At 44.2% G+C, this 24,622-nt stretch overlaps 1 protein-coding gene across 3 annotated transcripts in view; it reads right to left on the bottom strand.

The window, feature by feature from the left end:
* Positions 1 to 15,986: 15,986 nt before the first annotated feature.
* The window catches only part of LOC141273670 (cGMP-dependent protein kinase 2-like), a 604,296-nt gene continuing 595,660 nt past the window's right edge, over positions 15,987 to 24,622 (bottom strand). For all 3 annotated transcript variants that reach the window (XM_073685845.1, XM_073685846.1, XM_073685847.1), the window contains one exon: positions 15,987 to 18,827. In XM_073685845.1, the coding sequence (XP_073541946.1) occupies positions 18,732 to 18,827 (96 nt within the window). In that variant the 3' untranslated portion in view covers positions 15,987 to 18,731. The remainder of the gene's footprint in view (positions 18,828 to 24,622) is intronic.

Raw genomic sequence — 24,622 nt, forward strand, 5'->3', positions numbered from 1 at the left:
ATTGCTCACAGATAGCCTGTGCAGCTGATTCAGCAGTCTGATCCTTGGTAGCAACAGCGACAGCGAATTTCGTGAAGTGGTCCACCATCACCAGACAGTATTGGTAGCCACTATTCGCCGTTCCGATCAACAGATAGTCCACCATCAACAGCTCGAGGGGCCTCGACGTCTTAATAGTCTGGACGGGGGCACGCTGCTCCGCGGACTTGTGGAATTCACAGGTACGGCATGCTTGACAGACGTTTTCAACCAACTTACAGAGCCCCGGACAAAAAATGAACTACTGGGTCCACCGGAGGGTCTTGTCTATGCCGAAGTGGCCGTTCCTCCTGTGAGCTTCGCCCACCATCTCATGGGCCAACTGCACCGGGACGACAATCTGCAAACACTCCTCCAGCATATGGGATAAAAGGGCCCTGCGACACAGGACTCCATCTTTCACGATCAGCCGATCCCACTTGGCAAGCAGAGCCAAGGCTCCGGTCGATAGTCTGGCTCTCACTTCGGAGGGCGGTTTCTCTTGTTTATTCACATACTGTTTCAGTAAGACGTGCTCGGGATCTCGATCTTGAAGCTTGGCCCATTCTTGCTGGGACAGGGGAGATCCCACTATGGCTTCAATCCCTCCTACCGCATACTGGCGGCTATCTTCTATTTGCTTTGCGAGCCGGGCAAAGTCAAGCATCTCATCTTCCTCCAACTCTTCATCCCGGTCCCCCACTGGCGGGGATGATGTCACTCTAGACAGGCTGTCAGCATTCTGATTCTCGTTCCCCGCTCTGTATTTAATTTTGTACTGGAATCTAGAGAGCCTGGCCATCCAGCGCTGTTCCATTGCCCCTAGCTTAGCATTCTCTAGGTGGGCAAGAGGATTGTTGTCCGTCATGACCAGCACCTCCGCTCCTGTCAGATAGCCGGCAAATTTCTCCGTCATAGCCCATGTCAGAGCCAAGAGTTCCAAGCGGAAGGAGCTGTAGTTGACGGGATTCTTTTCGGTGTCACGGAGAGACCTACTGGCATAGGCTATCACGCGTTCTTTATTATCTTGAACTTGAGAGAGGACCGCCCCTAGACCTTGAAGGCTGGCGTTGGTGTGCAACTGAAACGGTAATGTGTAGTCTGCATATGCCAGAACAGGGGGTGATGTTAGAGCCGCCTTAAGTGCCTGAAAGGATTTTTCTCGGTCAGGCCCCCAACTGATGCGTCGTCCTCTGGGGCTGTTCGCGGTCCCTCGGAGAACCTCATGCAGTGGTTCAGCAAGCCGAGCAAAGTCCTTGACAAACCGACGGTAGTAGCCTGCTAGCCCCAGAAAAGCCCGGACTTCTTTGACGGTAGTTGGCTGCGGCCACTCTTGAACGGCTGCTATTTTCTCCGGAGAGGGCTGGACACCTTCGGCCGAGATCCGGTGACCCAAGTAGTCGATTTCCTGCTGGAACAGACGGCACTTGCTGGGCTTCAACTTCAAGCCGTGTCGCCTCAAGCGCTGGAACACTTGGCCAAGCTTGTGAAGATGATCTTCAAAGGTGGCGGAGTATACCACGATGTCGTCAAGGTATATCAGCGTAAACTCAAAGTTGAAGTCCCCCAGACAGCGTTCCATTAGTCTCTGAAAGGTCCCCGGTGCATTATTCAAGCCGAACGGCAACCGGTCGAACTCATACAGGCCCATGGGAAGGATGAAGGCGGTCTTTTCCCTGTCCTTCTCACTCATTGGAACCTGCCAATATCCACTGGCCAGGTCTAGGGACGAAAAATATTTGGCCTTCTTCAGGGCGGTCAGTGACTCTTCGAACCGAGGAAGTGGATATGAGTCCCGGATAGTGCAAGCGTTCAGCCTACGGTAGTCCACGCAAAACCTTAGGGAACCATCTTTCTTTTTGACTATCACCACGGGTGCAGCCCACGGGCTCTGGCTTTCACGTACCACTCCAGCATGTAGCATAGATTCTAACAGGCTTTTCACCTCCTGGTATTGCTGAGGTGGTATCTGCCGGTACCTCTCACGGATAGGGGGGGTATCGCCCGTGGGTATCTCGTGCTGGATACTGGTGGTACACCCAAAGTCTGTGTCATGCTTTGCAAAGGAGTCTTGGTGTTCCCGCAGGAGTTCCTCCACTTGAGACACTTCTTGTTTGGTGTACTGAGACGTGTCTAGCTGCACTTTTTCCCGTAGTTTTCGCCCAATGTCTTCATCGTCTACTTGAGCGTTTATGGCTGAGACGGTTACCGTCCAGTCGCCTTCTGTAGACGGGGTGAATTCTAGGGGCCCAATGGGATTCACTTCCGTGGGTAGAGCATATACCCGGGCAAGTTGAGTGCCGGCTTCAAGGGCTAGGCCTACGTCTGCGGTGTTGTTTAGCCTGACAGGGACTCTCCCGTTCCTCACGACGGCTAGAGTGCGAGCAACTAGTGGGTTTAGCTTACCCCCACTTGGGGTCCTCGGCTCGATCAACACTTCAACCCCCTCAAGTTGTCGGTGGGTGTTAAGGGGTAAGGAAATGACTGTCTCTTTTTCAGCGGGCAAAGTAATCCGGGTACGGCGTGGCACCGTAATGACGGCTAGGGGTAGTTGTTCCTCTGCCATCTGTTGAAGTCCAACGGTCCGGATTACGCGCTGTAACGCCAGACGAGTCGGCTTATGTTTGGTGACTTTCTGCCAGCATTTGGGTCCTTTTCTTGTCAACAGCATAAGATCCAGGTCTTTCAAGATGTTCATTCCAACTATCACTGGGGTCTCGGAGCCGAAACCTTCCTTGACGATGACGATCCCTCGTTTCCCTAAGTCCTGTCCGCAGGCCTTTGTGTCCATCCAAGCAACTCCGGTCACTGGAATGGGTAGATTATTAGCCGCAGTAATCTTAATGGCGGTGTCTGGGTCACGAGCAGTTCTTGGTATGAGGTAATTTTCGTAAAACTGTTCAGAGATCGTGGTCACTTGTGACCCGGTGTCCATCAGTCCCTGTACGGCAATTCCTTCCAGGACAACTTCAAGTGTCGGGCTATTCGAGGCAAGAGCACTCCGCCATCGGCTCTGTTTTTCCACACCCCTCTCATTGGCCTCCCCTGCTGCGCGAGCCTCAGCTGCAGGGGTGTCTAGTTTAACGGAGGCCATTGTGGTGAGGCCCGGCGTGGTAGCTCTGCTTGTGGATATGGCTGGGGTTCCATTCGCTGGTCTGTTCGAAATTCCCTTCGCTGGGGTGACTGAGGGTTTGTTCGTTGGTGCGACGGAGGTTGTTGCGGAGGGAAGTGTTGAGGACAACGATTTGCCCTATGGCGAGGATCACCGCATGACCAACACTGTCTCACGGGACGACTAGGCTGTCTTCGCTGGTCTCCTTGTCGGTCTAATGTTAACTGTAATATCTGTCTCTGTAAGTCTGCTACCATCTGTTTCAGGTCTTCCGTGTCACTGTTCGGATTTTTAATGTCAGATATGGATCTGCACGCAGCATCTTGAATCCCCACATCCATGACGGATCCCCTTGAACGTTCTATGGCTTCCTGTTTGACTTCAGCAAAAGTAAGAGCCGGCATCATCCGGATCAAGTCCTGTAACGTGCGGTTAAGATACTGGTCTCTCAGTCCTATTACAAATTGGTCTCTCAGTACCAGGTCACGAGAAGCCATACCAGCTAGTTGCTCCCCTTTTCCACAGGTTTGTTCAAGGAGTACCTGAAGGGCGTTCGCATATTGGGGAATATCCTCCCATTCAAGCTGCGTCCGTCTAAAGAACATGTGTCGCAGTGTTCCCTGGTATGTGGTCGGCCCATAGGTGTTCTCCAGCACCCGCACCAAATCATCTACTGTACGCTGGCCCCTGACCGTCTCCAGTCTGACTGTCGTCCATGTCTCCCCCTCTAGCGTCAGTACCGCCATTTCTGCCAAGGTCTTAGGGTCAATATTATACATTTCCCCCAGTATCCGGACTTGTTCCGCCTACTCTGGTACAGGGTAGTTTCGTCCGCCAAATTTCCTGACCTGATTCACAATAGACACCGGCGGGGCTTTCTGACTGTACACATGGCCTGGGTGGGAATCCTGTTGGTCACAGATCCTGCCGACTACGCCAGATGAAGTGACCGCGGGCAAGGCCGCGCATTGGTATCTATGATCTGGCCCAGCAAGATCCCCACACACAGACTCTATCTTGATAACCGTATCTTTACTCGTATACATTTTTAACACAGCAAAGAAAGAAAACAATAAATGACAACCATAAATATGCACAGTAATAACGTGTACTGATAAGCTGACCCTCACTGTCCCTACTCACACGTTACCAGTCCTTTACTCCAGAAGGATGTGTCCCCCGTCGCAGGCCTGTCTGTCTTTGCAGGAGGGCGTCCCAGCCGGAAAAAAAACAGGAACAGCAGAATTCGCGGAAAGAAAGGAAGGGATACTTCGGCCTCTCGCCAGAGGTCCCGTTTACAGTCTCTCTGATCCGGATAGAAGCTCTGGTGGGTCCCCTTATGTAGTCCACACTCCAGTAGCAGGGAGTGTAATAGCTGTATCCTTCAGCAGTGCAGAAGCTGGGGAAGGCTCCGAGGATATGGTGTCAGATAGAAGGAATCACGTTGAGAGTCTCTCCTGTGCCACACACGAGGGCCTGCACACCGTCCTGGCTCTTTTCACAGACCACAGGAGACTCTTCGCGCGCTTTTTCCTGCTTCCCACTTTGGTCACATGACTCTCTAGGGCGGGACACAGGAGGCTCAGTCTTTTTCTTTGTCATCACACACTACGCAGGTGCAACCTCTGGCCACAAGGTGGCAACATCATCCTGTGTAATCACTTCTGTAACAGGCTCTATATCAATTATCACAGAACAGCCAGAGCCGGCCAGCTCACTACACAGATATGATAGGCTTTGTGGAATCAGGAATATCCATATCTTAAGTGTCTCTGTTCAGCATCAGCAGGCTGCTTCTCCGCTCATGCACAGACACAGGAAACTGGAATGTAACAGTAACATGCAATTTTCTGTGTGTGAGCCTCTGGGAGTTTTTTTTTTTATAACTTTATAGACAATGCACAAACCTAGCAATAGAACATTTACATACACAGGAATGGAGCTGTTGCACTAAAACATATTCCAACAAAAATAACCAAACACTGTGATTCAGAACAACTACTGCATGGACAAAGACAAAAGTAGAGTCTGCAACTCTCACCATTTCTGTAAGAATCAGTCCAGAAAATTTACCTTTGGTCCTGGGGTATTGTACAGAGCTATTGCGTTGCTGTTTTAGTAACTATTTTAATTTTTATTTTATAAATAAGAAACTTTATTGTAATATATCTTACAAGAGAAATCTGCTTCTTTCTCCACAAGGACTGATCATTAATTTTCAAACTTCTCAGTTCACAGGTAAAATCTACACTTAGTAAAGACAGATTGTTACATTAGTGAGATAGAAGATGGTAGTTGCTGCTGATAAATGTAGACGAGAGGAGCTCTACATGTAGCTCCTCCCTCCCCTCTACATAGGAGATGGCAGTTGCTACTGATAAGATTCTATCTCATTAATCTAATAATCTGTCTTCACTAAATTCTGATTTTACCCGGAAATTGAGAATTTTGAAAATGAATGATCAGTCCAGGAGGAGAAAGAAGCAGATTTCTCTGATAAGATAAATTATACATTTCTTACTTTCACATGTACTATTGATTTTAGAAATAAAAATTAAATTGATAGTTACATTTTAAGCCTTGATGGCTTTGTGATGATGCAACTGTTTTTCAAGGTCCTGCATTGTATTTGGTCAACCACTAGAGTTGAGCAAAAATATTTGCGCAGCCCTGGTTTGGCATCCAGTCCAGTCCTCGATGGCAACCAGACCAGGTCAGTTTACATTTTTGCTGCCGGCATCCTCAGCCAGCATTCTCTTTCTTTTTCCAGAATCCAAAATGTTATGATGTTTGACGCTGTGGTACCTAGTACATGCAAGAGGTAGCCATGATGTTGGGCCAAGAATGCCGGCCATTGAAGTGAAGACTGCCTTGGTCCAGCTCTCACTGCGGACCAAAAAGAATACCGAACCAAGGCGGCATGATACTTATTGCTGAAGTTAAATGGTGGACCAAATAAAACACCTGACACAGCTTGTGCATGACCTTGAAAAATCAACTCCACCACTAGGCCATCATTAGGAGACGATGGTTATGGGCCAGTTATACATTTAAGTGGACTGTATGTGGATTCTGACAACTACCAGAGGAGCAGTACCAGGGACACAATTAGCAGGTAGGAATTATATCAGAATAAAACCATGGCGCATAAGCAAGGTGACAAAATCAAAGACAAAATCAGCAAACAAGTGAGGGGTTAAGGAAGTCCAGAGTCAAGTTCAATTATCAATTCAGTTAACAAAGTATTGTTGTAATTAATGAGCTGGTTTTGTCAGTAATAAACAATTAGGAATCTAGCACCAGAAGCAGAAAATACATTTCTAAAGGGACAGGATGTCAGGATGCCAGGGGGGAGTTTAACTAGGACATTGTGCTCTGCCATTGGCTTCTGAACATTGCCCAGCAATTGGTCTACTGACTGGTTCTAGCCATTAGCTGGACAACAAGACCTAATATATATTGCTTTCGGAAGTTGACTCAGGAACCTGGTTTTCTCTGCAGGCTTTATTGTATGGCATACTGCCCTGCAGCACCAGCAAAATAAACTCGGCCTTACTGGCAAAACGACAAAGCAAAAGATAAATGATTACACAGTCCATAGGAGTGTGGGGTTTGGCCACACAGGTTGTAGCACAGCCTTCAGCTCCTTCCTGAGCTATGGCTTCCCAGTCTGGAGACCTTGTCTCTCCAAACACAAGAACAGAAAAAAAACATTGACTAAGCATTTAAGCTTGCTCAGTCACACTCTGAGGGGAGGCAGTGTGAATGACTTCCCACCCATCTCTATGGCATTCACACCAAACCACACCCTTTAGGTGAATTTAACCCCCAACATATAACATGCTGGAGAAAAGTTGTAAGTTCAGTTCACCCAGGCTAGCAGCTGGAATGACACATACCTCCTCTCGCATATAACACCAGTGACTCTGTCACAATATGAATTAAAATACTGAGTGAAACTGAGCAGAAATCCAGCTGCCCAGCAGATGAATAGACCATTAATTTATCAGAAGGACAGTCTGGCGGTGAGTGCATTGCCCAGCGATGACTCCACTATAAGCCCCACTTATTAAGTCAAGACAATTGACAGCAATGGCAGAAGATTCCAGATAAGTTCATAATATGCTCCTTAAAACAAACATCAATATAATCTTGATAGTGAAGACTGATCAAAATGGATTCTGCACAGGTATTTCCCATAAAAGTGTATTTGCATTCTTAATGCCAATAATGTGACATTATTCAAGCCATGGATTGTCTAATGCTAAAGGAATGCCAAATTATTGTAAGATCTGTTCAAGTTTCTGTCCCTTCTGTGTCCGTTTTGGCCCCAGCGATTCTCCTTTGTTATCTGCGACACGTGACAGTGACAGTCCTTGTGTTATGCTCCTGGATTTTACCCCTTCAGCTTTTGTTTACTTCTCTTTCCACCGAGCCACGGGAGACACACCTTTCCCTGGGTGTTTTGAGTTATGCTATTCTGGCTGCAGTCTGTCTAGCTTTACACAGGTGTTTAATTTTTCTGCCTATCACCTTTTGGGTGCAGCTTTATATTTCTTCCACCTGGCATTTACTGCTGGTAATAGATTAATTTGGATGTTCTGACATTCTGTTGATGTTTGGAGCTAGTCTGTGAAACTCCAGCTAAGGGTTTTCTTTGCCATACTTTGCACCTATCTTCTGTTTGTCTTTGAGAAGTAGGCAGTATATTTGGTAACAATTCTTGCTTTATTTTTTGTTTGGTGTTTCGTTATTTACTTTACTCACTCCTGGATCTTTCCTTTGTTCAGCACACTTCTCCTCTTGTAGGTAATTCACATTCTGCTGTGTACTCCCGTTCTAAAAGGGGTTTTCCCACAAATGAAAGTTCATTTTAATCAATAGATCTTGGAATAATAATAAGTTCAAAAATTGGATGTGTTTAAATAAAATGTTCCTGTGCTGAGATAATCTTATAAATGTTCCTCTGTGAAATGGCTGACCGTGCAAGGACATGGTCTGATCATACCACAGCTCCTGGGCAGGGGAGGAAGCAAAAGAGTATACAGATATTACAGCGTGGGATCATGACTAAATCTTTTTATGAGGTAAAACATTTCCCTGCCTGTTTGCAAACAATGTTTTACTTCAAATAAAGAATCAGCTGTGATCCCCTGCTGTAATATCTGTATACTCTCTTTTGCTTCCACCCGTGCCCAGGACCTGTGGTATGATCAGACCTTGTTGCGTCCACGGTCAGACACAGCCATTACACAGTACACTGCAGGGGCACATCTATAAGATTATCTTAGCACAGGTAAATTTTACTTAAATACATTTAATTGTGGAACTTATTGTTAGTGATGAGTGATCCTGCTCGCTACTGCTCGGTGCTCGCCCGAGCATCTCACTGCTTGAAATGCTCGGCGCTCGCCGAGTATTTCCGGGGTTGCTCGGCGGGAGCTCGGGTCCCCTCCCTGCATGTTTGGCGCTCCTTAGATCAATCAACATGCAGGGATTGTCTGCCACACACTGTAATGACGCAGCCATGTTGGTTGTGGCATTACAGTGATTGGCTGGCCGCACAGCATCATCAGGTGTATATCAGACCTGGCGCCGCCATGCTCGACACAGTCACTCCGGAATCAGACAGCGTAGGGAGAGCTGCTGCTGAGCTAGGGAGAGATTTGCTTGTTTCTAGTTAGTGTAGGTATACCAGACTATAAAGACACATATCCATCTCAACTAACAGTACTTCTGAGGACTAATCCAGCTGCAGAGATATCAGTGCTAGGCAGGCAGGCAGGGTATATAGCAGACTGCAGTGCACATAGCAAAAGGGTCCATTCCAGTTCTGTCTGCTGCTTTTACATATATTTGTAGAAATAGCCCCAGGTATCAGGGGCCAGGAATATATTTATTGTTATTTTAATCCTGATTAATTGCTTAAAAAGCAATCCAGAGAACAAAGTTTTTCTGCGCCATTTGCTTGTTGGCACTGCAGAATACAGCCAGGTCTTTTCCATATTACAGCGCTAAATATCCAGCTATTTAAAACTGGTTTGTCCGTCACACGGATCACATATAATTGTGCTGAAAATATTGCCATTTATGGCCTCCATTGAAATTGTGTTTCAGTGTGTCAGTGAAGCTATTGACACCAGTTTGCTGTTAAAAATAGTTACCCACAGGCCAGCTATTTAAAACAGTGGTTTGTCTGTCACACGGATCACATATAATTGTGCTGAAAATATTGCCATTTCTGGCCTCCATTGAAATTTTTTTTCAGTGTGTCAGTGAAGCTATTGACACCAGTTTGCTGTTAAAAATAGTTACCTACAGGCCAGCTATTTAAAACTTGTTTGTCCGTCACACGGATCACATATAATTGCACTGAAAAAATTGCCATTTCTGGCCTCCATTTAAATTTTGTTTCAGTGTGTCAGTGAAACTATTGACAGCAGTTTGCTGTTAAAAATAGTGACCTACAGGCCAGCTATTTAAAACTGTGGTTTGTCCGTCACACGGATCACATACAACTACCTCTTGAAGCTCATCAAGAGAATGCCAAGAGTGTGCAAAGCAGTCATCAAAGTAAAAGGTGGCTACTTTGAAGAACCTAGAATATAAGACATATTTTCAGTTGTTTCACACTTTTTTGTTAAGTATATAATTTCACATGTGTTAATTCATAGTTTTGATGCCTTCAGTGTGAATGTACAATTTTCATAGTCATGAAAATACAGAAAAATCTTTAAATGAGAAGGTGTGTCCAAACTTTTGGTCTGTACAGTATAAGTTTGCTCCAAATTCAGCCATTTGTAGTGAGCGTGGAAGATATTGTCCTCCATTTAGAATGGGCAAGGCACGTAGCAAGGGACGGGGAACTGGACATGATGGTGATGGTGCATGCAGAGGCCGAGTCCGTGGGCAAGCTGAAATTGAGCCACAACAAGCACCCACATCTTCTCGCTCGACCTTCCTGTCCCAATTAATAGGGGACCGAAGAACACCACTATTGAATATACAGTAGTTTGAAAAGGTTATTGGTTGGATAGCAGATAATGCTTCCAGTCACTTAGCCACCACCACCCTGTCTTCCACACGATCAAGTCTCAGTAGCTGTGACTATGGACCGCATATTCCTCACCCTGATCCTCTGTCACGGGTGTGTCAGAGTTGACAGAGAGTCACCCTGCAGTGGTTTCCAGAAGGTATCCACGTTTGGCAATGAAGATAGCTGCCTAGATAGGAGGCTGTGTTTAGGACCCAGTGACTACCTCCCTTTAGTCTGGGTGTATATATACCTGGTGTGTCTAGGTGGGCGTCGCCGGTTATACTCAATTATACTTGGAACTTGGCTACAGCAGCATCACGTCCTCTTTGGAGTCTTGAGGCCGTGTGGTCTGTTGGAGTTCTTCTAAAGCTAAATTATTATTTCCCTGTGTTGTCTTCCCCTTTTGTCTTTAGAGTGCTAGCGAAGGTTGACTAGTGCTCATCTCCTTCCACCCCCAGCTTTAGCCTTACGCCAAGGATAGTAGGGCGAGCCACGTGATCGGCGACAGCTGCGGAGGCTGTATAGGGACGTTAGGGGTAGACAGGGTGATGCTAGTCCAGATTAGGAGGTCACCTCTTCCCCCTTTTCCTAGTGTCTGGGCTCCCTTTCCCTTCTGTGTTGCACTTACACCTGGCATGACTCTCTGTGTTGCACTCACACCTAGCATGACATCCTCCTTCCTCCCACCATGCCGAGTGCCAGAGACAACTAATCCCACACTTGGACACTCTGAAGAGCTGTTCACTTTTCCATTTATAGATTCGGGCCTCTCACCTGGTCCACTTGAAGCGGGGCAAGAGGAGATCGCATGTAGCGATGCCCAAATATTTGAGCAGCCACAGTCATACAAAGGTGATGGTGGGAAAGTGTCACAAGAGGTGGACGATGATGAGACACAATTGCCACAAAGTCAGGAGGAGGACCAGGGTGCAGAAGTGTAAGACGAGGTGGTGGATGATATAGTAACTGACCCAACCTGGCAGGAGGACATGCAGAGCGAGGACAGCAGCAAACAGCGGGAGGGAGGCAGAGCACCCCAACAGGCAGGAAGCAGCAGTGTGGTGGCCGCAGACAGAAGGCAGGGAAACCATTCCCCGTAACACCAACACGATGGAAGTTGCCAATACAACTGTTAGGTCTTCCCAAGTCTGGTTGTTTTTTAAAGACTCTGCCGATAACCCCAAAAAGGCCACTGCATAGGCAAACACAATGGGAGACCCACTTCCTAATAATGGGAACATTGTTTTCAGCAGGGCATCTGACCTTCACGCCTCTTCCAAGGGGCATTGGAGTGCCTCCTAATTTTTGGCAACCCTTGCATTCACTGCATAGGCAAACACAATGGGAGACCCACTTTCTAATAATGGGAACATTGTTTTCAGCAGGGCCTCTGACCTCCACGTCTCTTCAAAGGGGCATTGGAGTGCCTCCAAATTTTTGGCAACCCTTGCCTTCACTGCATAGGCAAACACAATGAGAGACCCACTTCCTAATAATGGGAACATTGTTTTCAGGAGGCCATCTGACCTCCACGTCTCTTCCCAGTGGCATTGGAGTGCCTCCCAATTTTTGGCAGCCCTTGCATTCACTGCATAGGCAAATAGTATGGGAGACCCACTTCCTAATAATGGGAACATTGTTTTCAGGAGGCCCTCCTCTAAGTCTCTTCAAAAGGGTATTGGGGTGAGTCCAAATTTTCAAAGGGGTATTGGGGTGCATCCAAATTATGGGCAGCCCTGCCACTCACTGCTTACGCAATAACAGTATAGGAGACCCACTCTTTAGTAATGGGAACAACAAAGCATAACCAGCTGATCGCTCTCTAAGAATAGTGAGGGCCGACTGCTGGCCCTTTAAGAATAGTAAAGGCCGTCTGATGGCCCTATAAAAATAGGCTTTGTGACTTTCAGAGTCCCTCCTTCATAAATGAAACAGGATGTGTCTGATGATGTGTCACACACCACATGGCCAAATAAGGTTGTAAAATGTTAAAATGACATCTTCCGGTGAATGCATTCGTCGTGGTTGAAAGCAATGTAAAAGTGCAAAAACGCATCAAAAACGCTACGTGTGAACATAGCCCAAGGTGTGTAGGAGTATTTTTGGTTTTCGTTATTTATTTTGCCTTATATACAAGTCACTACCCTGGAAAGTATGTTCCTTAACATATTTCCCAGGAAAATCTATTTTGGTTTCGTTTTTGTATGTTTTATTGTGAGTCTGTAAAGTGGCGTATTACCTCTGACAACATTGCTCACAGCAGTGACCTGGCAGTCAGAAACGCTTCCACGGGTCTTCCCCATACTGTTCCCATGTCATTTGAGTACTGTTCCCATCGATATAGGCAATTTTAAGGCCTCTGCAGACCGCCGGGGGGAGCCTCCGGAAAAATGCTCGAGTTTCCCATAGACTTACATTGGGCTCGTTGCTAGGGTCGAGCACCTGAGCATTCCAGTTTGCTCGACCTGAGCATCGAGCACCCCAGCATTTTAGTGCTCGCCCATCTCTACTTATTATCATTCCAAGAACTATTGATTAAAATTAACCTTTGTTAGTGGTAAAACCAGTTTAAGGAGGAACGTGAAGAAACTCGACAGCCTTTTAGGCAATTCGATCCGAGTTGCCATCTTCTAGTCTGTGAGTAGGGCTATCTCTGCACCTGCAGGCACCACTAGGGACTGTGGAGTCAGGATATCTAGTCTGTATGGGAACCGGCAGGGTCAGTAGAAAGTTTTTATTGTTTAACCTATTTTCTCGAGTCAGCTGCTACAGAGGCATAACACCTTGTTTATTCTTTGGACTTTTGCTGCCGCTAAATCAGGGAATTATGGGGTTACTAATTGTTGTCAGGTTTTGATTACTCTTTCCTTAGAGCCCTTGGTGGGATGTTAGCTATTTAAACATCTAAAGCTCTGACTTCCACTGCCAGTCAATAAGTTTTGCTTGCGTGGTGTTGTTGTGTCTTCCTGATTGATCACATTTTCTAACATTTTTTGACCTTGACCTCGGCTTGTATTTTCACCACTCGCTTGCTTTCTGATTATGTCTCTGATGTGACCTCTTGGTATCAACCCATCATGCTGACCCTTCTTGCTGCCAGCTTGCTCCTCCGGTTTTCAGCTTACTTTGTGGTCCCAGCCCAGGAGCCCTTAAATCTCTGTACAGGGGTTAAAGCGTGAAGGCCAGGGCAGCCCCTGAAATCTGTTAAATGGACTGGCTGCCCTAAGCCTGTCCACGGAAGCTCTATTAACAGCTGCCAGACTTCCACAAACAGTGCAATTGTGACAGATTGACTGGCCCACAAATTATGGATCCCCTCCAAATGTTGGTTCAGATGCAAGACCTGGCCTATTTAGACCAATGTCTTGTAGGGTGGTTTTGTCATTATCAAACCACTTAGGCCCAAGTCCCTACAGCACCCCTTCATCATTTCTGAACCCAAGGTTAACCTGCCTGACAAATTTTCAGGTGACCATAAGAATTTGTTTTTCATTTAAGGAAAGTAGTCACTCGAATTTTATGCTCCACCCACAAAGATCTGGTCCTGAAAGCCAATATGTGTGACTCATTTCTCTGCTGCAGGGTGATTCCCAGGTTTTGTCCTTATCTCTACCCCATAATGCTCCAGAACTCTCTGCAGTTGATTAGTTCATTAATGCCTTAGGCCTCCTATATGACGACCCTGGCCTAGTAACTTTGGCAGAAAGTAAATTAACAGCCCTTTGCCAGGGGTGACATAACACTGAAGATTATTTACTGAGTTTTGGCGCTGTACTACTGACTCACAATGGAATAACTAGGACATTCAGCATCAGTTTTGTACAAAACTTTCTGACACAATCAAGGACATGTTGTTTCAGTTCTTTTCTCCTAACTCTCTTGATACTGCCAGGTCCCTGGCAATCCATCTGGATAGGCATTTGTGAATCAGTATCCTCTGCCATTCTCCCATGATCTCTATAAACAGCTTTTAAAAGCCTATTGGTTCACCAAGCTTTATCTCAGGGGTACGCATATCTAATCTTTATAACAGAAGGAGGTGAGTGTAAGACAGCATTTAACACAATCAAATGTCACCATGAGTATCTTGTGATGTCTTTTGGGATAAGTAATGCGCCTGCTGTTTTTCCAAATTTTGTTAATGACATATTCACAGAACAATGTGTGTTCTTTGCTCTAGAACTAAATTTCCTGTGGTATATTTTGTCCACTAAAGGTTTCTGAATGGACCCCTCTAAGGTTCAAGCTGTTAAGGAGTAGGTGCAACCCAAATCACTGAAAGACTTGCAGCATTTCCTTGGGTTTGCCAACTACTAATGGAAATTTATAAAAAAAAATGTTTTACTAGTTTGCAAAATCAATTATTGACTTGACCAAGATGGGGGCAGATGTAGCTAACTGAAAGCCTATGGTCATCCATGCCTTCAATGATTTAAAAGAGTGTTTCTCATCTGATTCTGGTACTCGAGGAATGGCACCACTTCCTTGAATGTGCCAAACATAAAATCACTGTTAAAACTGACCACAAAAACCTTACTTATGTTGAATCAGCCAAAAAGATTAAATCCTAAGCAAGCTAGATGGGCTTTATTCTTCTCTAGGTTTGATGTTTAATTTTGTAGTGACATTTAGACCTGGTACAATAAAACATTAAATCTCTTCCATAAAGTTTCTGCCCATCCCAAACTGAGGACTCAGTACAAGTCTTTACTGTTGCTGAGTCACTTCTCACGGACAAACCATGAGAGAAGGGAGTCAAGGAGTCTGCGGTCAAATACCAGAAGAGCACATCAAAAGCCAAAGGGTAAGGCAAAAGAATGGTCAGAAGGCAAAGTCCGAGGTCAGGTAGCAAAGGTCAGAGTATGTCAAAGGCACAAGGGCAATACAAATAGATAGTCAGAAGGCAAAGTCTGAGGTCAGGCAACAAAGATCAAAATAGTAGAACTCTAAGCACAAGGCACACACATTACTGAGCAAAGCAACAACTGACAATGGGCTGACCATTTCCAGCCAGCTAAATAGGCAGGTAATCACCCAGAATGGGTGACACCTAAAGCAAACCCCACAGGCCAAGCCAGATTGGGTAGCTGGGCTGTCACTCACAATACTGACAACCCAGCATGCCCCTGGTTCTGTAGGCCTGCGGTGCTGTTTGTCTACCATCACTCAGAAATGAGCAGCAGTTGACAGACCACAATACTACAAGCCTTTACCAGAGTTGTGCCTGAACTTACAGTACATCCCCCACTAATTTATCTATATCTCCACCTAATATTGGGTTTATTGCACTAGGAGGTGGTTTCTTTTTCTTATCACTTGCAACAACTATTACTGTAGGTTAAAGAGAAGGACAGGCAGCTGACTGTCTGCATCATTGCAATCATGTATGTTTTGCTTCAAATTACTATGGTGTTTCATGAAAAATATACTTTTAAAAGCTGGGATGACAGTCTGCCACTGGCTTCTGCTTGCTCCACTGCCTTAGAATGACATTTCGCTCCCTATGTGAGTACAGTATATAGGCAGAGATCTTTCAGTCAATGGGAGTGGGGAGGGGACAAGCCAGCAAGGACCAGCCTCTTGGACTACTCCTCCTAGTCACTTCAGCCTCAGCCAAATTTTCAATGCATATTTTTTATGAAACGCCGCAGAATTTTAAAGTAAAATATAAAGTAGTATATAAAATAGCATAAATACAGCTCATCCTTTCCAATGTATATCTGTTGCTTGTTCTGCTATACATATGGACAATCCACTTTTCTGTGGACGGATCAGGCTTGTGAAGCATCAAGTGTGATAAAAGTCATAACAAAAAAGAGATTAAAAATGAAAAAAATCTTTATTGACTTCTTCTTAACTATGACTTAAAACATACAGTACTGTGCAAATTTTCTAGGCAGGTGTGGAAAAAATACTGCAAAGTGAAAATGCTCATACTCAATATTGAATAAATCGAGAGGTTTTTAAATTTTTATTTCCATTTTTTCATCATTTGCATATCATTAACATGTCTAGCGATTCTGTGATTTCCATAATGCCAGGACTTTTCTTTCTTGGTGTTACAATTTCAATGTTGAAGAATATATATCAGTACTGTGCAAAAGTTTTAGGCAGGTGTATAAGAAATGCTTCAAATTAAGAATGCTTTCAAAAGTAGACGTGTTAGTATTTTGTTAATTGATAAAATGATAATATTACGTGAATGAACCAAAGAGAAATCTAAGTCAAATAAATATTTGGTGGGGCCTCCTTTTGCCTTCAAAACAGCATTAAAGTCTCAATTCTTCTAGGTACGCTTGCACAGTTTTTGAGGGATCTCAGCAAGGAGGTTATTCCAAAGATCTTGGAGAACTACCACAGATCTTATGTGGATATAGGCTTGCTGAGAAATAGAGGCTGATACAGACAATGCAATACCATCCCCTGATGCTGATTGGCTCCATGTTTTTTTTTCTGCAGCAAAGACAACAACACCAAACATATAGTTAATGTCATTAAAACGATCTTCAGCGTAAAGAACAAGGAATCATGGAAGTAATGATATGGCCTCCACACAGTCCTAATCTCAATATTATCTAGTCTGTCTGATATTACATGAAGAAATTGAAGGATTTTCGCATGTCTACATTTACAGAACATCTGTGGTTAATTCTGTTTGGAACATCCTCCCTGCCGAGTTCCTTCAAAAACTGTGTCCAAGGGTACCTAGAAGAATTGATGCTGTTTTGAAGGCAAGCAGTGGTAATGCCAAATATTGATTTGATTTAGATTTCTCTTTTGTTCACTTACTTAACATTTTGGTAATTGTTAATTTTGTTAATTCATAAAAATAACCAATTAAAACTTCTATTTTTGAAAGCATTCTTATTTCGCTACATTTTTCCACACCTGCTTAAAACTTTTGCATGGTACTGTAATTTTGCAGCCGGTCTCAGATGCATGCTGCATGTGAATCCGGCAGCATGAATCAGTTGTGATGTTCTCTCAAATTACGTAAAATATCTGTTGAAGAAACTGGTTATAAATATAGTAACACCTCTACCTTTTCTAAGAGCAGTCCACTTTATTTTTTTAGAGTAGTGTTCAGTTCTATCATATTTTGTGCATATTAGCCATCTTTCCCAAAGAGGCATGATTCAGGCAAACATTATGTATATATCTTAAATAATAAACTCATACATACGCTTGTCCAGCAATAACTATGGGGTCAGCACTAGAACAGATGGAGTCTGTATCACTAAAAATAGTTGTCCATATGCATCAATTTCCATGTGAAATGGAATTTTGGGCTAATTTTTGGGTGATAATAATGAAATGTACTGTGTGTGTTTGATTTATTATGTAAGTCATGTGAACATGGATAAAAGAGGATATTTTTTCCCCATAATAATGAAATGTCGCCTTTTTAAGGATTTGATGCCATAAGCAGGCAGGATGGCAGAAAATATATAAGCCGCAAAGCTAAACTAAAAGTACACATTTTCTAATATAAAATGCAGCAAATTTAACAAAATATGAGCAACATGAAATTAATTTGTCTAAACAAAACTTTTCCAAATAAAAACGAGTGACATAAAATAAGTCAGTATTGATACATTTTGGCCAATGGGTTTAATGAATAAGATAAAAATGTGCAAACTATAATAAAAGACTGAATAACATATCATTTGGTGAATGCTGAGCTTCATAATACCATACAACATTTTAAAGGTATGAAAGTAATGTAAAAATAATATATATATTACAGATAAAAAGGCAACGGAACAGAAAAATCTTTGATTTTTGTTGTAATAACCTGCATCTGAAGTTTTCACATCTTTCTGTTCACAATATTCTGTCCTAAAAAGCCCTTGTGCCCTTCTCTTAGCCCTTAACAGAGAAGGCACATTCAGAGACATTTCCTCCTCATTTGCAAGAAAAATACAGGTACTTCAGTATTTTGGATGAATGTGGAAGTGATGACATATTTGACACCTAGTGATTAGGACTCAAGGCTTACAGCTCAAGGTTAGCTTCCTGTGGTTTTGCTTTCAATGTGCTGCCTTGTTATTGTGCCAACCTTTAAAGTCATGTGAGATTTTAATTCTTACAAAAATACCCCTTCAACTATTTTATGGAGCAAAATTTTATGTTTTATCCTTTTCATGTGAAATCAAAATTAGGAAATTAGCAGAGGCAACTAATAAAAGATTGTGTCACTTGTTGTAGATGCCTCATGTACATTCAGAAAGGTCATGGGCACTCTTAACAGGAAAAGACATAGAGCAGCAAATCTATTAAGCACTGCTTAATTTATCCTACATTGTTTCTACAAGTGCAAATAAAAGCACTCCTGAGAAAGTGATATACACAACATCACAAAAGGCTGCCATTCCTCCAAGCATCAAGGGCAGCTTATCTAAAGTAGAGCAGAGTCTTAATAATACATAGTGTGTTCATAGTAAGTCAATTGCTTCCTTCCTCTTAGGTTTTTCAGTTTTATTATAAGCTTCTGGAAGTTTCTAAACATGATTGTTGTACAAGTGGTGCTGTGTCTTTTCCCCATTCCAGAGGTTAATGTTCATATTAGAAGTTTTTGTCCCATCCTGATAGTTCATCTGGTGGATCTTCAGCTTCAGGGAGAAAACTGTCAAAATAGCTGTGGTCTGTAATCCCCTTAATCTAGTAGAATAAGAACAAACATAAGTGATAATAACTGTGATGCATGGACATTTAAAAAAAAAAGCTCATAGAAGAAAATATAATACACAATCTTACATTTGTATTGGAATTTCAACACAACTACCTTTCCATCGATAGGTTAGATGAAGAACCTCAAATATTATTTCTCAACTAGGTTTCTTTGAAACCCAAGACGTTCCCTGGTGGTGATCTTTAACACATTTACAAATGCTTAAGACTGGTTAGATAATAGATGGTACAAGTCAAAGACATTTAAAAGGTTATTCTCAACATTTAAATGTTATTCCCTATCCACAGTGTGGGTAAAATCACTGGCACCCCAACTGATATTGAGAACTGGATTCTGAAGTGCCCTGTGTGAGTGAAATGGTACCTGTGCATGAATGCCAAGGTACTCTTAGTTGTCTATGGGACTGCTGAAGACAGGTGAATCCTGTGGATAAATGATGACCTTAAATGTTGGGAATAAACTTTTTATTGCTTTCACTGACCTCACATTGACTATCTTTGACTATATTGAGATATGTTCCAATATACAACAATGTACATTGTTGTCAATGTGACTTAATGGTATACTATCCAGCTGTAAATGAGAGAGAATTTGAAGTGTTTGAGATTTGTCTATGCAATTGGGTTTTATTTGTGAATGATAATAGGATTTCCTTGGGATAGGACAATTTTTTTCATGAGGTTACTTCATGAAAAAAGGGTGTTAGCATTGTTAGAATCTATAACTAGAGGTTTAAAGATTGTTTTCCAGAATTTCTTTCTACAGTTTGGCAATAAGTATGTCATATTTTCAAAAAAATGAAATATGCATTACTTAACAAGTAAACTCCATGTCTCTCCAGTGCTGATGTTCCTTATATTCATGATAGAGACTACTGCTACCAATCACTGGCCTCAGCATTCATATGTTGAGATGAGTAAATATTTTGAAATTTGAATTCACCAGCTTTGTCACATTTTTCAAGAGTCTATTTTTTTCAGACTTTGAGTTTCCTTTGAGAACTAGACTAGCAAAACTGAAAACTAGCAGCTAGGCTGGCAAGCGCATCTTGACATCATTAGTGTTCTAGATTTGTCCTGATAACATGCAATGTTTTTCAGTCTCAGTATCCCTCAGGTATTTTGCCTAACTTTATGCCTTTTTATCCCATTTACTTCGGACATGTAAGAGTTACATACTAACTAGTGCTCCTGGACCTTCTCGTGAAGGTTATGTCAATCCCATTGGTTCTTTTCCTCAAGAAGAAAAAGTATTGAAGGGTCACACCTCTCACAGTCATAATTCTGTACTGGCTAATTAGTTTTTTTTTCTTCAAATATTCATGCAGATTTATTATAGGAAACTCTATAGTCTACAGGAAGCCAAACTTGTAAATTTTCTTGGGAAGTTCATACTGCTCTACTGACTTCCAAGGGACTTTCTCATCTTGAAAGTCCCTAACAGAAAAGTTTGCATGCTTCATACTAAGGTTACCGCCAGAAACAATGGAGTCATTTTTGTTAGATGCATGGACCAACAAAAGTCTTCAAATGTGTGGGTCACACTTTGAACCCTTGAGGGAAAATACTTTAGCTAAATCACTGCTAAAAGGATGAATGAACTTCATGCTCTGGGTTATTCAGAACCATATATTCCATCCAGAACTGGTCGTACTGAGAAATTATTATTTTACCCAAAATTATATAAAGCATCTCTTTAAAAGAAAACTGTTATAGTCTTACATTTCAACAATTCAGTAAGATTCTTGGGATCTACAATCCCATTCTCAAGTATTGTATTATGATCCTTGTGTCAGTGCGGCCACTCTTAGTACTTTTGTGTACTCCTTGTATGACTTCATGTAGATATCTACAGGAAAGATTGCCTTTGGCAGTGAATTTTGTGAAATACAACCCCCTCTAGGGATTTACATGCTACATGCCTATCAGTTGTGCTGCTGAAAGGGACATAAGGGATGTGATGATTTATAATGTAAGTCTTTATTCTCTTAGTCGCATCAGCAGCTGAAAGCTACCTCCCTATAATGCTCTAAGTCAATCTGCTAACAAAAGTTAAAATACACTAATAGGCAGGGTTTAGGGCACCTTATATAGTGTTCAAGTGTCAATTAAAATTTCCACCTGGCCTATCAATGAGTAGGGTAGAGAATAACCAAATCTATTGTACTGCTGATGGAAGTAACGGAAAACAGATTTACATTCTAAATTATCAATTTATTGTGTTTGTGCCTCAGATAATTCAATGTCCCTTCCACATACATCTGCTGCACATCCTCCTCCAACACAGCAGGCTGCATGTATCATTGACCTTGAGTGTCAATCCCAGGGCAGCAATGATTATGTAGAAGTTGCTGTTCTCTCTCCCTTCGTTGTTGCATATTTGTGAGTCATTTTCTAATAAAAATATAAAGGGGATAACAAGCATCTGACTGGGAGGGATATCTGATGGTGCCATGGAAAAGGAGGAGGAATACGACAAGCAGTAGTTTTATATTTTTTTCAAAACAATTCTTCCCTTTTAAAAAAAAAGGACATAGCAAGAAATGTGAGATAGTTGGGTACATGTCCAAAAAGCCAGAAACTGCAACAGGCCACTATATTCGTGTGGCATTTTAGGATGTGAAATGTGACTAGTAAAACAGGTGTGCAAAGAAAAAAAATTGGTTTGTTACACACATGCAACTTGTAAAGTAGACAGTCGCAGTTACCATATTTTTCAGACTATAAGATGCACCGGATAATAAGATGCACCTAGGTTTTAGAGGAGGAAAGTAGAAAAAAAATGTAAGCAAAAAATGTGGTCATGATGCCCTGTTAAGGAGAAGGGGGTCTGCTGCTTACACTGTTATAGGGGTAATGTCCCCCAATTCTGTTAATATCCCCCATCCTGGTATATATGGTCCCCTTCTTCCTGTTATACGTGGCCCTCATCCCCATCCTGATATGCTTGGCACCCCTCATCCCCATCCTGGTATGCATGGCACCCCTCATCCCCATCCTGGTATGCATAACACCCCAATCCCCCATCCTGGTATGCATGGCACCCCAATCCCCATCTTGGAATGCATGGCACCCCAGTCCCCCATCCTGGCATGCATGGCACTCCAATCCCTCATCCTGGTATGCAGGGCAACCCATGATCCCCATCCTTGGATGCAAGGCACCCCTCAACCTGGTATGCAAGGCACCCCTCTTCCTGGTATGCATGGCACCCCAATCCCTCACCCTTGTATGCATGGCACCCCCTTATCCCCATCCTGGTATGCAAGGCACCCCTCACCCTGGTATGCATGGCACCCCGTGATCCCCATCACTCTGCACACAAAAAATAAACAATTATACTCACCTCCTCACTGCCCCAGCACTGCGTCCTGGTCTGCTGTCGACACTGATCTCACTGTGTGAACCCCGCATGGCATCACTGCCATGCACCCTCACACTGTAAAATGCTCTGACGCAATGGTCACTGCTCCCCACGCTGGGACTATGGACTTGGGGAGCAGTGACCATTCACTCACCTTAATAGCGTGCACACTGTACATGCAGCGGCTCTGCAGTCATGTGTGCCTGCTATTAAAGACCATGAATATTCACTACAACCTACACCACGCTGCGGGTACAGTGTGCGCACTATTAAGGAAAATTAATATTCACTGCTCTCCATGCCATAAGAAGCACCTAGGTTTTAGTGGAGGAAAATAGAGAAAAAATTTAAGCAAAAAATGTGGTCATGATGCACTGTTAAGGGGGAGGGGGTCTGCTGCTTATACTGTTATAGGGGTAATGTCCCCCAATTCTGTTAATATCCCATATTCTGGTATATATGGTCGCCTTCTTCCTGTTATACGTGGCCCTCATCCCCATCCTGACATGCTTGGCAGCCCTTATCCCCATCCTGGTATGCATGGCACCCCTCATCCCCATCCTGGTATGCATGGCACCCCAAGCCCCCATCCTGGTATGCATGGCACCCCAATTCCCCATCCTGGTATGCATGGCACCCCAGTCCACCATCCTGGTATGCATGGCACCCCAATCCCTCATCCTGGTATGCAGGGCACCCACTGATCCCCATTCTTCTATGCAAGGCACCCTTGACCTGGCATGCAAGGCACCCCTCATTCTGGTATGCATGGCACCCCAATCCCTCATCCTTGTATGCATTGCACCCCCTGATCCCCATCCTGGTATGCAAGACACCCTCATCCTGCTATGCTAGGCACCCCTCATCCTGGTATGCAAGGCACCCCTCATCCTGGTATGCATGGCACCCCTCATCCTGGTAGGCATGGCGCCCCTCATCCTGGTAGGCATGGTACCCCACATCCTGATATGCATGGCACCTCTCATCTTGGTATGCATGGCACCCCTCATTCCTCTTCCTGGTATGAATGGCACCCCTCATCCTGGTATGCATGGCACACTTCATCCCTCTTTCTGGTATGTATGGCACCCTTCATCCCTCTTCCTGGTATGTGTGGCACCCTTTATCCATCATCCTGCTATGCATGTGTAAAGCAGGTGTTAGAAATGCAACGCGCAGAGACACGAAATGAGGGCAGTCAGAGATGTATAAAAACAATTTATATATATAACCAAGCTTTTACACAGGGGTTAGTAACAAGAATGAACAGGGAATTTGCAATAACAATGAACAATCTCCCAAAATAATGTGATGCGCCCTTGCGTGGGAGTCATCACGGCAGATCTTTAACTATGTGAATGGCCCTAGCGGGGGTCACTGGTTATTCCTGCTAGGCCGCAAGTCTTTTTCTAACAAAATCAATTAAATCCAGTTTGGCTTTTTCCACTTCGCCCATCCCCCTCCCAACCTGACATCCTAAACCCCATTGTCCCCGGTACCGTGAATAATCATTTGAAGTGACGGCCCTGTTCAGCGATGCAGCTCCTCTGCTTCTGCTGGCGTGACTCCTCTGACGCAGTTCTCTCTTATCTCCTCTTTGCTCAACCTTTGGAGACGGTCTCTCGCGCCTTGGATAGCGGGGTCCAGACCTTGTCGGTTCACAGGCAATGTCGGGTACTGTGAAGTCACTTAGTACCACAAGCAGATCCCGGCTCTCCTCAGCGGCCGCGGCACTCGGGGGACCTCTGCAGTGAATCCAGTATTTGTTCACCTGCGTCCGCCTGTCCTGCCTTGTAAGTTTCTGACTCCGACCTGTCAGGCTGGTTTCCTCAGTGCATCCAGCTCACGTCTCCTTCTCTCTGCTGCTTGGCGCCAAAATCACCTCAGGTTTGGCACGCTCGACCGTTATATTTGAAAACGCCTCACTGGACGTCACCTTACCTGGTCTCACTTTCAAATCTGTTCCCCCTTCAATATTCCTAAGGCATCTTGGTTCCGTTTGATTGTGGTCAACCAGCAGATGACAAAACGCCTTTTTAACCTCTTGTTACGGGTCCGGATGGTGGAACCTCTGTGCCGAGGTGCAAGGAGGGACCCAGAGGGGCGTGACTAAGTATAAACCCGAACCGACCCTGGTCGAACGGCAGCAAACGACACCGTGACCAGGGAGGATCCGGGCTGAAGGACCAGGTGCTACTCTGGGGACGACCTTGTAAGAGAGCAGGTGGCTCCCACGGGTCAGATGGCTGGGACTGACCGGTATGACGGATGGACACGGCAAGCAGGCAGAAGTTTCTGGTAACTGACAGGTGGTCACGGTACGTGACAGAAGAGCAGGTAGTAGTCTCTAGGTTTACCAGGCGGGAGGTCACAGCAAGTGACGGCAGAGCCTCCAGGCAGG

The sequence above is a fragment of the Phyllobates terribilis genome, unplaced genomic scaffold (genome assembly GCF_046119375.1).
Source record: "Phyllobates terribilis strain yellow unplaced genomic scaffold, ASM4611937v1 Scaffold_5__5_contigs__length_657084704, whole genome shotgun sequence".
In the NCBI taxonomy this organism is placed as follows: Eukaryota; Metazoa; Chordata; class Amphibia; order Anura; family Dendrobatidae; genus Phyllobates; species Phyllobates terribilis.